Source organism: Neoarius graeffei, chromosome 21 (genome assembly GCF_027579695.1).
Source record: "Neoarius graeffei isolate fNeoGra1 chromosome 21, fNeoGra1.pri, whole genome shotgun sequence".
Lineage (NCBI taxonomy): Eukaryota > Metazoa > Chordata > Actinopteri > Siluriformes > Ariidae > Neoarius > Neoarius graeffei.
The window spans coordinates 25,393,007-25,409,547 of record NC_083589.1 but is presented as its reverse complement, the minus strand read 5'-3'; the positions used below and the strand labels follow the sequence as shown (position 1 = coordinate 25,409,547).

At 41.4% G+C, this 16,541-nt stretch overlaps 1 protein-coding gene across 2 annotated transcripts in view; it reads left to right on the top strand.

Annotated features, from left to right (window-relative positions):
* syn3 (synapsin III) overlaps positions 1–16,541 on the top strand; it is a 275,871-nt gene that overhangs the window by 114,706 nt on the left and 144,624 nt on the right. For both annotated transcript variants that reach the window (XM_060902881.1, XM_060902882.1), the window contains exons 5-6: positions 11,239–11,395; positions 16,344–16,433. In XM_060902881.1, coding sequence (XP_060758864.1) covers positions 11,239–11,395; positions 16,344–16,433 — 247 coding nt within the window. The remainder of the gene's footprint in view (positions 1–11,238; positions 11,396–16,343; positions 16,434–16,541) is intronic.

The window sequence follows — 16,541 nt, the reverse complement described above, 5'->3', positions numbered from 1 at the left end:
CTTGCCTTCTGAAATCAACTCCTCTCACAATTTTTGGACGAATTTCTCGAAGCTTGGCAAAAAGCCTTGTTATATGACGGTAATACGCATATTGCGATTTAATTTTGTTTGTGAAAATTTTACCAGAGTTTTGACCCTTGATTAAATAATTTCTACTTTGACAATTTCATGAGGGTGTACGTTCTTCTGAAATCAACTCCTCTCACAATTTGTGGAGGAATTTCACCAAACTTGGCAAAAGGCTTTGTTATACGGCCGTTATATGCATATTGAAATTTCGTTTAATTTGGGCAACGTTTACCAGAGTTATGCGCTTGATTATTAACAAACTTGTACTTTGGCAGTTTCATCAAGGTGTGCTTGCCTTCTGAAATCAATTTCCCTCACAATTTTTGGAAGAATTTCACGAAACTTGGCAGGATTCTTTGTTATATGTTGCTAATACACGTATTGCAATTTTGTTCAATTCAGTTGCATTTTACCAGAGTTATGGCCTAGTTGCCAGCGGGGGATATTGTGCTCTCAGAGCGCTCTTGTTTTTACTTTATTAGAAATTGCATATATTTGTTATTGAGTTCTTATAGTCCTTCACCAGAAATATTTCCCTTAATTTGAAGGGATTTATTTCAAATCTACAAATCTAGAAAGATACAAATAATATAAAGTAACTTGGACCTAATGTATTCTGTTGGTGGAAATTTCAGAAATTAAAAGCTCTATTAGCGCTTTCAGATGAAGCAATTCTAGGGATTTTATTGAGAGGAACTACCCACTGGGGAGCTCTCCCGAGAACTACTGTACATACACTACCGTTCAAAAGTTTGGGGTCACCCAGACAATTTTGTGTTTTCCATGAAAAGTCACACTTTTATTTACCACCATGAGTTGTAAAATGAATAGAAAATATAGTCAAGACATTTTTCTGGCCATTTTGAGCATTTAATCGACCCCACAAATGTGATGCTCCAGAAACTCAATCTGCTCAAATGAAGGTCAGTTTTATAGCTTCTCTAAAGAGCTAAACTGTTTTCAGTTGTGCTAACATGATTGTACAAGGGTTTTCTAATCATCCATTAGCCTTCTGAGGCAATGAGCAAACACATTGTACCATTAGAACACTGGAGTGAGAGTTGCTGGAAATGGGCCTCTATACACCTATGGAGATATTGCACCAAAAACCAGACATTTGCAGCTAGAATAGGGCAATTCCATGTAAATGTCAACCTCACCATGCAAAAATAAAGCAACATGTAATACATCAAAACCACTCCCAGAGATCTCACCTAGGCCTGTATTTTACAGATGTGAATAAGTTGAACCAATTTGTCACAAGAATTGTTCCCTTCGCCTTCACTACTTTAGCTAATGACACGAATAACTTTGATCATGTACAATTCTATATTATTGCCACAAGCCACAGAAATGTATGCTAAAATCCACAAAACAGCAAAACAATAGCCATCCTAAATATTATTTAAGAACTTTGATAGTTTTAGCTGATATTTAGAGAGTTTTTCAAAGGGTTATGGTGGTTAAATTGCTGATTTTCTAAACATATGCCATGTCTATTTCAGACGCGTTACATCCATAACGGAATTTCGTCACATCCATAACGCTGACTTTTCCTTCCGAAACTCTGCATAAAATACAAAATATTTTAAACAAAGATTTTTTAATATTCACCTTGGACCCCTTTATCAAATGGATATCTCCATTTCGACATTAGGTTTACAATTTCACAGAGTTTGATAAAAATGTACAGTCACCCAAGAAAAGTGATACTTTTTCTGTCACATCCATAACACATCTTTTATTGGCATTTTCTGGCATGCCCTAGATGTACTATGGGAATTGTTCTTGTTCTATCACTTCTCCAGTATGGTACAGCCTTAAAATATGCAACACCTGTTTAAATACTGGGAGACAATAAAACATGCACTGGGTCATTTGTTGCCATTTTGAGTTCAAGTGTCACGTCCATAACGCTGGAATTGCTCAATAGTCATTTACCACATTAGCAATGTATAGAGTGGATTTCTGATTAGTTTAAAGTGATCTTCATTGAAAAGGACAGTGCTTTTCTTTCAAAAATAAGGACATTTCAAAGTGACCCCAAACTTTTGAACGGTAGTGTACCTTCCAGGGCTTTTTTCTGTTTGTATTCGCACCACCAGTATGAATGCTGAAGTGATGTAAGCCGCTTGCTAGCTAGGCGTTCGCAGGAAATGCTAGCGTTGATTTTTATATTTTGCTTAGATGCATCAGAATTGTGCTGTATTTCTTCTGTCACACATATGCTTTGCAAAGCCTGAACTCCACTCTCGGTCTGTTTGTCCATGTGGGGTGTTTCTTTTTTTTTTTATGCTAACATTAAGAGCTGTTATTTACATGGCTAATGTTTTACACACATTTTTAAAAATGGTCGTTGCAGATGCTGCACTGGCTTGTCTTCAACCAATCACCATACACTTACGTGACTCAAAATAATTAACACCAGCATGTTGAATTCATTCAAGGATATATACTCGGGATGCTTTATGACCCCATATGTGTCCCACATATTGAAAGCAGCTTGATGCCTGAATATCCTGGAGAGTCTGTTTTTTGCATTTGATTTCTTCTCCACCTGCAGATTTTATTTTATTTTTTTCTGCCACATGACTGTGTTGTAAGTTTGGCATTAAAAGGTGTGAAGACTTTAAAGAACACAGTGTTTCAGTACAGAGGTCTCCAGATGTGTGGGTGGGTGTGTGGGGATGTTTTTATATCTTGGTAGAATCCAAGATATAAATGTCCACACAAGGATAGAAATATCTGACAGTTTTGCCCTTGAGGGGACAGTTGTTTGGTCTCCATGCAGATACCTGTGTTTGAACAAAAATTGCAGCTTTTATTTTTAACCTAAGAGCCAAAAGGTTTCATTTTGTTTACTGAAGTTAAGGTTAGAGCTAGGTGCAGCATAGCATTAGAGCTGCATTAATAATTCTGTCAATGGAAGGTCGTGACAAGGATAGTAAGACAGACAAGTGTGTGTGTGTTTGTGTGTGTTTTGGGGATAATGCAAATCCCAGCAATTTGCACTTGGTAATACAGCTCTGCATACTTCTGGGACTCTTGCACCCAGTTGGTGAGCTCAGTATGTAGCACTGAGTTCATCCCTCCTGAAGCCTTCCCAAAATAGGCTGTGTGTTTACCACTGGCTCTACCCATTACAACATCCAACCCTCACATGTTCTCCCCTTTAACTTTATTTTTACTCCACAGTTTGAGATAATCTTTTTTATTTAATCTTCTTCTGTGCCAGCTTTGTGGATCAAGAGTGCAAATTCCTGTTGAATGCCAGGAGAACATACACTCACAATGCTCTCTGAAATATTCTGTCCATAAATATGTTTAAATATTTAGGAAACAAAGAGTGCTCTGTCAGGAATAAGGGAACTGTCAGTAATTATTTGAGCCTTACTGAGCATGTTATTTGGTTATATTTATACTAAGGTTTTTGTGACATGACTTCCAGCTTATTATTACATTATTGATCTGCTCAGGGTAACTATAGGGCGGTACAGTGGTGTAGTGGTTAACACTGTTGCCTCACAGCAAGAAGGTTCTTGGTCCAAGCCCAACGGCCGACGGGGGCCTTTCTGTGTGGAGTTTGCATGTTCTCCCTGTGTCTGTGTGGGTTTCCTCCGGGTGCTCCGGTTTCCCCCACAGTCCAAAGACATGCGGTTAGGTTAACATGGAGCAGCCATGGCCTGAGGTTGGGCTGAAGTGCCCTTGAGCAAGGCACCTAACCCCCAACTGATCCCTGAGCACTGTAGCATAGCTGCCCACTACTCTGGGTATGTGTGTGCTCATTGCTTACTTGTACAGTGGTGCTTGAAAGTTTGTGAACCCTTTAGAATTTTCTATATTTCTGCATAAATAAGATCTAAAACATCATCAGATTTTCACACAAGTCCTAAAAGTAGATAAAGAAAACCCAGTTAAACAAACGAGACAAAAATATTATACTTGGCTATTTATTTATTAAGGAAAATGATCCAATATTACATATCTGTGAGTGGCAAAAATATGTGAACCTCTAGAATTACTAGTTAATTTGAAGGTGAAATTAGAGTCAGGTGTTTTCAATCATTGGAATGACAATCAGGTGTGAGTGGGCACCCTGTTTTATTTAAAGAACAGGGATCTATCAAAGTCTGATCTTCACAACACGTTTGTGGAAGTGTATCATGGCACGAACAAAGGAGATTTCTGAGGACTTCAGAAAAAGTGTTGTTAATGATCATCATGCTGGAAAAGGTTACAAAACTATCTCTAAAGAGTTTGGACTCCACCAATCCACAGTCAGACAGATTGTGTACAAATGGAGGAAATTCAAGACCATTGTTACCCTCCCCAGGAGTGGTCGACCAACAAAGATCACTCCAAGAGCAAGGCGTGTAGTAGTCGGCGAGGTCACAAAGGACCCCAGGGTAACTTCTAAGCAACTGAAGGCCTCTCTCACATTGGCTAATTTTAATGTTCATGAGTCCACCATCAGGAGAACACTGAACAACAATGGTGTGCATGGCAGGGTTGCAAGGAGAAAGCCACTGCTCTCCAAAAAGAACATCGCTGCTTGTCTGCAGTTTGCTAAAGATCTTGTGGACAAGCCAGAAGGCTATTGGAAAAATGTTTTGTGGACGGATGAGACCAAAATAGAACTTTTTGCTTTAAATGAGAAGCGTTATGTTTGGAGAAAGGAAAACACTGCATTCCAGCATAAGAACCTTATCCCATCTGTGAAACATGGTGGTGGTAGTATCATGGTTTGGGCCTGTTTTGCTGCTTCTGGGCCAGGACGGCTTGCCATCATTGATGGAACAATGAATTCTGAATTATACCAGTGAATTCTAAAGGAAAATGTCAGGACATCTGTCCATGAACTGAATCTCAAGGGAAGGTGGGTCATGCAGCAAGACAACGACCCTAAGCACACAAGTCGTTCTACCAAAGAATGGTTAAAGAAGAATAAAGTTAATGTTTTGGAATGGCCAAGTCAAAGTCCTGACCTTAATCCAATCGAAATGTTGTTGTGGAAGGACCTTAAGTGAGCAGTTCATGTGAGGAAACCCACCAACATCCCAGAGTTGAAGCTGTTCTGTATGGAGGAATGGGCTAAAATTCCTCCAAGCCGGTGTGCAGGACTGATCAACAGTTACCGGAAACGTTTAGTTGCAGTTATTGCTGCACAAGGGGGTCACACCAGATACTGAAAGCAAAGCTTCACATACTTTTGCCACTCACAGATATGTAATATTGGATCATTTTCCTCAATAAATAAATGACCAGGGCGGCACGGTGGTGTAGTGGTTAGCGCTGTCGCCTCACAATAAGAAGGTCCGGGTTCGAGCCCCGTGGCCGGCGAGGGCCTTTCTGTGCGGAGTTTGCATGTTCTCCCCGTGTCCCCGTGATTGGTGCTCCGGTTTCCCCCACAGTCCAAAGACATGCAGGTTAGGTTAATTGGTGACTCTAAAATTGACCGTAGGTGTGAATGTGAGTGTGAATGGTTGTCTGTGTCTATGTGTCAGCCCTGTGATGACCTGGCGACTTGTCCAGGGTGTACCCCGCCTTTCGCCCGCAGTCAGCTGGGATAGGCTCCAGCTTGCCTGTGACCCTGTAGAAGGATAAAGCGGCTAGAGATAATGAGATGAGAAATAAATGACCAAGTATAATATTTTTGTCTCATTTGTTTAACTGGGTTCTCTTTATCCACTTTTAGGACTTGTGTGAAAATCTGATGATGTTTTGGGTCATATTTATGGAAGAAATATAGAAAGTTCTAAAGGGTTCACAAACTTTCAAGCACCACTGTACGTGCATGTGTGTGTTCACTGCTTCAGATGGGTTAAATGCAGAAGTTAAATTTTACTGTGTGCTTAAGTCTGTGCTTGAATGTATGTGTGACAAATAAAGGCTGCTTGGCTGCTGCTGCTTCTTCTCATCAGAAAAGTGTGAGAAGTCTGGATTGACTGACTCATCTCCTGGGAGTTAAACAACTACTGTCGAAGTTCAACACAGCAGTCTAAAATGTTCACTCTTGTGGAAACAAGAGACATTTAGTTCAGGTGTGTTTGGGGGAAACAATAATGTTGGCGCACTACATTCTCTTTGCACTGTAGGTTTGGGTTTATCTTAATCAATCCCCATATGCATTACATCCAGTTGGTGTCATCCAGCAACACTTTGTAATGAGGAAGTTTAGACCGTGATATAGTATAGAATAGTTTTATTTCAGTCATTTTAAGCACATAATAAGGTACAATACTTTCTAAAGTATTGATGATCTAATGGTCCAAAATACACATTTGATTTCTGTTCTTTGAAATTACTCCTTCCTCAACTTTGACCAAATAGTGGAGTCCCTGTCAACAGTCAGCCAAAATCATATCAAACACTGCCATGACAGATCTCATCTGTACTGTTCAGTTCGGACCTTTGGAGTGCAACCTTCATCCTGGATCATGTGCCTACCCTGGAAACAATCCTGGAATACGCCCTGGATGGGAATGTGTTTCCATTGCAGGGCATTATAAACACACCCATTTACATCATGGCTCTATGAGATGACCAAAAAAAATCAAGAACCTGGTAATTAAGCAAATGTCACACCAACTATACACTTTTAATTGTCCCATGCTGGCCACATGAAGGTAAAAATGACCCGTGTTGCTACATTGTGGAGGCATTATGTTTTCAGTTCCTTCAGTGTTATCTTTGGTGTTTTTGTTGAATCCCTGATTAATGCCCTCCTTGCCAGGTCTGAGAGTTTTGGTGGGCAGCCTTCTCTTGTCTGGTTTCTTACTTGACTAACTTCAAGCCCAGTATGCCAGCTGACCCCAGCTGTGATTAAGGGATTTCAGCTCTTCCTTCACAGTCCACCGCTGTGTGTCGTCCATTTTAGCATTTCCATTTCGTGTCCAGTGAAGAGCTGCCTTTGTGTGTAGCAGGTTAGCAGTTCATATTCAAGATAGTCCTTGGCCTCATTCTCCTGAGGTTTTTGGTGTAAAACATTGACCGTTTGTTGAGATCCTGTCTGTCCTTTGCTGTCATCCTTCAGCATTCTGAGACATATAGAAGGGTGGACAGAACACAGCTCCGGTATAGCTTCAGCTTGATGTGGGTCCTGTACTGTGGTGATTGCTAGACACTGTTCATGCTGCAGAAGACATTCCTAGTTTTGTTGAGACTGCTCTGGATGTCGCTGCCAGCACCACCATCTTGTTTGATTACTCTGCTCAAGTATGTGAAGCTGTCTGTCATTGGTAAGTCTTTTCCCTTCACTGTGACTGGTGCTAGGTTGATGACACTGAGGGTCATGACCTCTGTTTTAGTCTGGCTGATCTGCAGTCCTACTTTCTGAGCAAAACTTCTGAGTTTGTCTGTTTTCTCCTCCATGTTTTGATGGGTGTATGACAACAAGGCAAGGTTATCAGCAAAATCAAGATCTTCTAGTGAAGAGAAACCATCTGATGCCCCTTGGTTCATCTTCCATCGTATGTCGCATAAGCCAATTGATGATGAGGTTGGAAAGCATGGCAGACATTGAACAGCCCTGTTCCCGCTTCAAAGCAAATCTTGCTGTTCCCTGTGCTGCAGCTGAAATTGGCATAGAAGCTCTTGATGAAGGTAATTTCTGTTGGTACTCCATATTCTCTCAAGATGCTCCCTGGCTGTCCCTGCAGACGCTGTTGAATGCCTTTTGGACGTCGACACCGTAGACGAACAGCTACCACCGTCACTTCATACACTCCTAGATGATGTTACACAAAACAAAGGTCTGGTCAGTGCAATCCAGGCTGCTCCTTTCTTGGTGCTTTGGAGAGCTGTTGAGTGAGTATCTTTGCCTGGATCTTACTTGGTACTGACAAGTTTGCTTGCTTGCTTGGTGTTATGCCTTGCCATTTGTTGCAGTCACTGCAAGCACCTTTCTTGGGAATTTTGACAAATATCTGGTACTTTATTTCCCTCCCAGACTGCTGTGAACAGGGGTTTCAGGATTTCTGCGGCAAGTTCCAGGTCTACCTTAAAAAGCTTGGCATTCAGCTTGTCCTGCCTAGAGGCCTTTCCATTCTTCAAGACTTTAATGGCTGAAACAGTCTCTTGCTTTTCAGGTGGTACAGTACTGGTGTAGAGGTCCACTCGTACTTCCTGTATATCAGCCTCTTCCACTGGCAGTGGCCGGTTCAGAATTTCTCTAAAGTGCTCTGCCCAGTGTGTTTCCTGTTCTCTTGGTCATCAGTAGTTTCCCCTCTTAGTCTTGAATATGGACATCACTGGTACCACGGAACATGCCACAAATCATCTTGATATTCTTATAGACTCTGCCCTGCTCTTCTTTCTTGGCTGCTTCCTCTATTTCAGAAGGTCATTCATGAAAGCTCTCACCATCCACTTGTCAGGTTTAATAGTGGTGCCATATTCTTTCCATTTTGTTATAATGGATTTAATGGTGCTCCATGAAATCTTCAAAGTTTGGGATATTTTTTATAACCCAACTCTGAGCTATACTTCTCAACAACTTAGTCGCTGACCTGTTTGAAGTGCTCCTTGGTCTTCTTTCAGGTTGCTTAGTGGTGTTGCAGGCTCGGGAGCCTTTCAGAACAGGCGTATTTATACTGACATCATGTGACACTTTGATTCCGCACAGGTGGCCCTCAGTCAACTAATTATGTGACTTCTGAATTTAAATGGTTGATCCAGATCTTATTTGGGGGTTTCACAGCAGAGGGGATGAATACATCCATCCATCCAACCTTCCATTATTTGTAGCTACTTATCCTGTACAGGGTCGCAGGCAAGTTGGAGCCTATCCCAGCTGACTATGTGCAAGAGGCGGGGTACACCCTGGACAAAAGTCACCAGGTCATTGCAGGGCTGGGAATACATATGCACTCAAAAGTTTTCAGTTTAGAATTCATTTATTTAACAAATTATTTTTTCATTACACTTCATCAATTTGGACTATTCTCTTAGGTCCATTACATAATCCAAATATAAATCCATTTTAATTCCAGATTGTAATGCAACAAAATGGGGGGGGGGGACGACAAGGAAAGGGGTGAATGCTTTCTCAAAGCACTGTATTTTAAGGATACTTCAGGAATGCAAATTTGTGACAATAAATACTAGAAGTTGTTGTTGGCTAAGGTAACTTGGATCAACAAATTGTACTTCTTTCCCCATCTCATGTTTTCATATAATACTACCAGACTTCAGCTTAAACTTGCCTACTTCACCCAAGCTGTGGGGTTCTTATGTAATAATGGTGCTTAAAGGATATACGTAGAACCTTTATTTTTAAATACATTTCTGAGTGGATAGTATCTCCACCCTTGACTCTTGTATGCTGCATAAATGGGAATTTTAAAAATCTCATCTCATTATCTCTAGCCGCTTTATCCTGTTCTACAGGGTCGCAGGCAAGCTGGAGCCTATCCCAGCTGACTACAGGCGAAAGGCGGGGTACACCCTGGACAAGTCGCCAGGTCATCACAGGGCTGACACATAGACACAGACAACCATTCACACTCACATTCACACCTACGGTCAATTTAGAGTCACCAGTTAACCTCACCTGCATGTCTTTGGACTGTGGGGGAAACCGGAGCACCCGGAGGAAACCCACGCAGACATGGGGAGAACATGCAAACTCCACACAGAAAGGCCCTCGCCAGCCACGGGGCTCGAACCCGGACCTTCTTGCTGTGAGGCAACAGCGCTAACCACTACACCACCGTGCCGCCAAATTTTAAAAATATATATATATTTTTGAGAGTTAAAATCGACCGCAAAGTTGGCATTCGAGCTGCCCCGCTGAGCCAGCCAGCCCTGAGTGCGTGATGTCACAGCGGTAACCAGTTTTAAGGCCGAGGCCCTTGACAGCTATAGACCAAAGTCATATAAATAAAAATTTATGGTGAAAGTAAGAAATACCGTTACCGACTTGCTCAACTAAGACTGATTTAACTTCATTGATTGTGGGTTGACTCTCATTAAAACAGGATAGGTGTTATAACTTCTGCAACATACATGTACATGCATGCATTTTCACTGATAAAACATAAAAGGCTAATTAAATAATCAGATTAACTGAGACAATCACATTCTGAAGCAAATTAAAATAATCTTATACCAGTAACTTAAACACACAATACAAGTTACATGTATTAATCTAAATGCAGGTAAACAACGTGGTGTTTTTGTTGTTTGATATCCAAATGAGAGTCAGAGCTTACCCATCTGTGTTCTTGCTTCTTGAAGGCCGATCTTGTGACCAATTTGCTTTGAAACAATCCGACTTTCAGTTGTTCGTTCAGTTCTCCGTTCATTTGCTTCTTCCATGTAAGGGTGAGATGGCAGCGATATCCAGCGGAGAAATCAGACAGCTGCTCCACTCATTCTCCATTTTCTCCATACTGAGTACTCCGCCATTACTGCTTGGCTCAGGCAATTACTAAAACCCGGGACGGAATGGAACATCACTGGTTTTAGCAACAACCGCGGGGAGGTCACTGCCTGGGCGATATGTTCCGTCCTGGGTTTTACCAACAACCCTCGGCTCACACTCCGGGAGGACTGGTGCAACTGAACTTACTTTCCTTTTAAAAAATAAATAAAATCGATACTTTCCTTTTCTTGTAGTTTTCTTTAATTTTTGGTACTGCACCCTCTTTCAATACGGGCTTGTAGCCAACGCTCCTCAACAGATCAGAGGTCTCGTACAAGTCTTCAGTAAAATGTGCAGAGCAGAGGAGAGACCACTTCGTAGGTGCCCAATGTGCCCGTGAACTTCTCGCAAAACGCGTCCAAATCTTTGCAGTTTGAACATTCTTGGGCCATGAATGCAACGTAAATCCACCTTCTGTCGTGTTGCTGGCACATCTACGTGGCATGGTGATAAATTAGCTCAAAATGGAGGATCGGAGTTGCAGTCAGCTCTGTGTTTTTAGTATAGCGGAAATGGCGATGAGACCGATAGCCTTCCTGCTGTGACGTTACGGACGTCAATGTCATTCACTCAGACCGCTACCTATATGAATCACTTTAATTGTAAAAATTACTATATTAGATTTATTGTTAACGCTTAAAACTATTCCTGTGCCATTCTTGAGATCTCAAGGCATTTATAAACGAAAGTGAGGCCATGGCTTTAATATATGCTTTAATGATACGATGTCCTTGTTTATTTTAAAGCTCCTTCAAGCCAGATTTCATCCTGATTCGCCAGCACGCCTACAGCATGACCCCGGGAGAAGACTTCAGAAGCCTTGTGATTGGTCTGCAGTATGGCAGTGTGCCAAGCATCAACTCCCTGCACTCCATCTACAACTTCTGCAGCAAACCCTGGGTTGTAAGTAACTCCTTAGTGCTCTAAGCAGTTCATTAAACAGTTCAATGTTTAAATCTTGGTAGTTTTAAGAAGCCTGCTCATACACCCAGCAACTTTAATAGGAACTTGTTCTTAATTTGAAGATTCCTGTTCTTGGCTGCAGGAGTGGAACCCAATGTGGTCTTCTGCTATTGCATGCTGAGATGCTTTTCTGCTCACCACGGTTGTAAAGAGTGATTATATGAGTTACTATATCCTTCCTGGCAAAAAAGCTCGAACCAATCTGGCCATTTTCCTTTGACCTCTCTTATCAACAAGGCGTTTGTTTCCACCTGCAGAACTGTCGTTCACTCAACTCAATGTTTTTTGCACCATTCTGTATAAGCTCTCGAGACTGTTGTTTGTGTGTGAAAACCCCAGGTGATCAGCAGTTTTTGAAATACTCAAACCAGTCCATCTGACTTAAACCAACACCCATGCCACAGTGAAAGAAAGTCACACTTTGAGATCACAATTTTTCCCATTCTGATGTTTGAAGTGGGGTGGCACGGTGGTGTAGTGGTTAGCGCTGTCACCTCACAGCAAGAAGGTCCAGGTTCGAGCCCCGTGGCTGTGCGGAGTTCGCATGTTCTCCCCGTGTCCGTGTGGGTTTCCGCCGGGTGCTCTGGTTTCCCCCAGTCAAAGACATGCAGGTTAGGCTAATTGGTGGTTCCAAATTGACCGTAAGTGTGAATGGTTGTCTGTGTTTGTGTGTCAGCCCTGCAATGACCTGGTGACTTGTCCAGGGTGTACCCCTCCTCTCGCCCATAGTCAGATGGGATAGGCTCCAGCTTGCCCGCGACCCTATAGAACAGGATAAGTGGCTACAGATAATGGATGGATGTTTGAAGTGAACATTAACTGAAGCTCTTAAGTTGTATCTGCATGATTTGATGCGTAGTGCTGCTGTCAAGGGATTGGCTGATTTAGATAAGTGTATAAAACAGCAGGTGTGTATCTAATAAAGTGGCTGGTGAGTGTATTTCCAAAACTATTAGAATCATGTGCCAACATGTGCATCCCAGAGAATTACTGGTACCCATGAATGTAGCTTGTGAAATGGAGTCATCATATTTTTACATTGGCTACATTTTATCACTATTGAACTTTACTGCTATTTACTGGATTTTAAGGTGTATGGCTAATGCCATATCTTGCGACTAAATTCATGGATTTGCCCACAAATTTAAAGTTTTTTTTCTTGGCCTATGCTACACCATTCCACCAAGTTTCATGGAAATCGGGTAGGGAGGTTTTGTGCAATCCTGCTTAGAGTCAAACAAACCGACCGCACCCAAAGCATCGCCTCTTTGGTGAAGGTAAATATTATGAACTACACTTACTTTAAAAAATAAAATAAAATTTAAAAAAAGCAAGAATTTGACTCCCTACTCAAACTACAAACTCTTGTGGTTACCAGAGAACCAGCTATGTAATAGGCCAAAGGCCGAGGGCAACTGAAATGGAGATCAGCGCCACCCGATGTACCTTGTGGCATGGGAAGGACTTTTGACACTTACTTAAAGTGAGCAGATGTCTGCTTATCCGTTAAGCCATGGACACACTTTCTTTACAGCAGAGAACATCTCATCTCATCTCATTATCTCTAGCCGCTTTATCCTTCTACAGGGTCGCAGGCAAGCTGGAGCCTATCCCAGCTGACTATGGGCGAAAGGCGGGGTACACCCTGGACAAGTCGCCAGGTCATCACAGGGCTGACACATAGACACAGACAACCATTCACACTCACATTCACACCTACGGTCAATTTAGAGTCACCAGTTAACCTAACCTGCATGTCTTTGGACTGTGGGGGAAACCGGAGCACCCGGAGGAAACCCACGCAGACACGGGGAGAACATGCAAACTCCGCACAGAAAGGTCCTCGCCGGCCCCGGGGCTCGAACCCAGGACCTTCTTGCTGTGAGGCGACAGCGCTAACCACTACACCACCGTGCCGCCGCAGAGAACATGGGATTAACCAAAACACCATTAAAAAAAAATTATGATAAAAATGAAGGTGGAAGCCATATTGTTAAATCAAGGCAAATTTGCAATGATTAACGTTATCATTACAACTAGGATTATTCATGCAGCAATATATTAGCAATATACACAGTACTAAACTCATTTGACTATTTCAATATTTGCCATCTTCTCATTCAAATATCATTCTATTAGTCTTTATTTTTAATAATTTCTTATTCCTTTGGACAGCAAAGAAAAACAGGCAATCTTCTCTTCTGGATTTTTCATACTTAAAGGCATGTGCTTGTGTTAAGTGATGATCATCTAAAAGCTACTGCAAAACCCCATGTCTGATGCTTGTACCCAGAGGTGTGAACTACACGTAGGTAATTTTAATATCCTCAGTGGGGAGCAGGTGCTTAAACCACCTCTGAATGTGTGTGACTTTCCGTACATAAATATTTGTCACTTTTGAACTTGAATCACCGTCTCTGAATGCGTATCTTTATAAAGTTCGGCATATCAGGTGAAAATTCAAGTTCAATCCAAATTGCTTGAAACTGGGCCCATTGAACTCAGAACTGAATGCAGAGCAACATACTTTTTACAGAATTAAAATATGTTTATCCGTTCTTGAGATATTAGAAATCAAAGATTGAAGAAACGGCTTAATTTTTTGAAAACTGCTGTAATATTCTGTATTAGGATCCCATGGTCTAAAACGGGCTTAATTAACCAATGAGATCAAATGTTTTTTCTTAATAATGTTTCTATTTTTCAAGATATTTCCATGGAAATTGGCAGCACATTGTATTCAGTGTACAGCCATCTAAGTTTGAACAATTAGTAAAAACCAATTCTGCAAATTAGTATTAATTATGCAAATTGCATAAAAACATTAAATCGGTACACTCTCTTCTTTAAAGTTTCACCAAACGGCTTTATTTGTGCAATATAAAGCTGATCTTAACTCTCATTTATACATCACGAAGGAGAAATCAATGTTAATGATAAAATCTGCATTGAATTTCATTCACGTCTACCATTCTCTATTAAAATAAAAAGTTATAAAAGATTATTTCTAATACCCTCTTTGTGCTCTGTAGGCCATTCTAAGTAAGGCCTACCATGGCCGTAGCCAGCTATGAGGCCACCGAGGTCCAGACCTCGGTCATTTTTAAGAGCTGAAAATACATTTGTAAGCTAAATATTCAACTGGATAAAAAAAATAAAGAATAACATTAAAACGTCTCCGTAAAAAGTGCATTGTTAATTCTGTTAAATGTTGATTCTGTCTTCTGTGTCTGTTTCGTGCGGCTCTGAGACCAAAAACACAAAAGCGAATGAGCGTACGACTCGGGGGAGGAACGCAGTGCAGGAGACACTTTTTTTTTTTCATGGTAACCATCAGCGCACTTTCATGAAGCTGTTAAATTTACATTTTCAAAGCAGCGCAGTTTTGTCCTCATTGCTTGGGCCAGATCAAACCATTAAACAAGCTTAAATTATTCTTACTCTTGCCACATACATGATTTTTTGTTTTCAAAACTGATGATATTCAGTTCAAACACCATTAAAAGCAATTTCAGGAATAGATCTCTTGTGTAATTCACCCCTCTCATTTAAATATGTTGAAAATTTTTCAGCGCGCGCTTTGCGCATCACGGACCTCAGTGATTTTAAAGTGCTGGCTACGGCCCTGGGGCCTACTAGTGTTTATATGAAAGAATATAAACGATTATTTCAATTAATATTCACAGCTTTCAATGCGAACCTCGAAAAAAACGTGTGAGCTGCATCCAATAAACATTCTCATTCTCATTATCTCTAGCCGCTTTATCCTGTTCTACAGGGTCGCAGGCAAGCTGGAGCCTATCCCAGCTGACTACGGGCGAAAGGCGGGGTACACCCTGGACAAGTTGCCAGGTCATCACAGGGCTGACACATAGACACAGACAACCATTCACACTCACACCTATGGTCAATTTAGAGTCACCAGTTAACCTAACCTGCATGTCTTTGGACTGTGGGGGAAACCAGAGCACCCGGAGGAAACCCACGCGGACAACATGCAAACTCCGCACAGAAAGGCCCTCGCCGGCCACGGGGCTCGAACCCGGACTTTCTTGCTGTGAAGCGACAGCGCTAACCACTACACCACCGTGCCACCCCTGCATCCAATAAACAATTCCATTTAATTGAATTGAAATTGACACATTTCTGACTTCCGTTTTTTTTAAATATCATTCTGACCACTAAGATCTCAATATTTTTTCATCAAAACAACTAGTTATATTCTAAAATGGTCATTTATTTACAAGAATCAGTTTGACTTGAAAAATAAGTAGGTAAAGCTCTGAAAACTCACTTCAAAGCCTCCTGTGAATCAGAACATCAAAACTAGCAAACGGAAAATTTTGCTGAATACTTCATCAGAAACAGTGCGAGCGAGAGAACATCCTTATAAAAGTTACCTGATTGATATCCACGAGTAATCCAGTTGGAAACCGATCAGGAGAGAGAGAGACCGATCGCTTTCCCGTGACAAAAAGAAAAGCACCAGCAGTTTCCTGACGTTCCATGAGCAGAGAGTGAACTCTGTTGTACCAATTTCAACCTGCCATTACTCCCAAAGTACTGGACAGATCTTAACCAGACATTTCTTTGGAAAGCAGAGATAAGATTTTTAATGAGAGTATATTCAAGAATGAAGCAATGACAGATTTGGAAACTTGGATGAGCGTCTGCATGCACAATTTTCACAGCACGGCTAGCGAGCGCCTGATACGCCTATTAAAGTATGTTAATCCTTGTGTGGAAGGTGCCAGCAACCCTGGAGCTGATTTATAGGTTTGTGAGCACTTCGCATACAAATGCTTCATAATTGGTTTTCTTGTATTAATAAGAATTTCAACCTGGTTTTCCATGACACTTTCTCCTCGCGTGTGTTTTTTGCCTGCAGTTTGCTCAGATGATCAGACTCTACCATGACTTGGGTCCAGAGAAATTCCCACTGAATGAGCAAACGTTCTTCCCCAACCACACGCAGATGGTGAGTCGCAAACATCTGTTTAACATCCACTGCTGAATCCTAATCCAGTGAAAGTTCATGACACACCATGGACAGATATTTCCTATTTTTATTATCAAAATCCAGAGG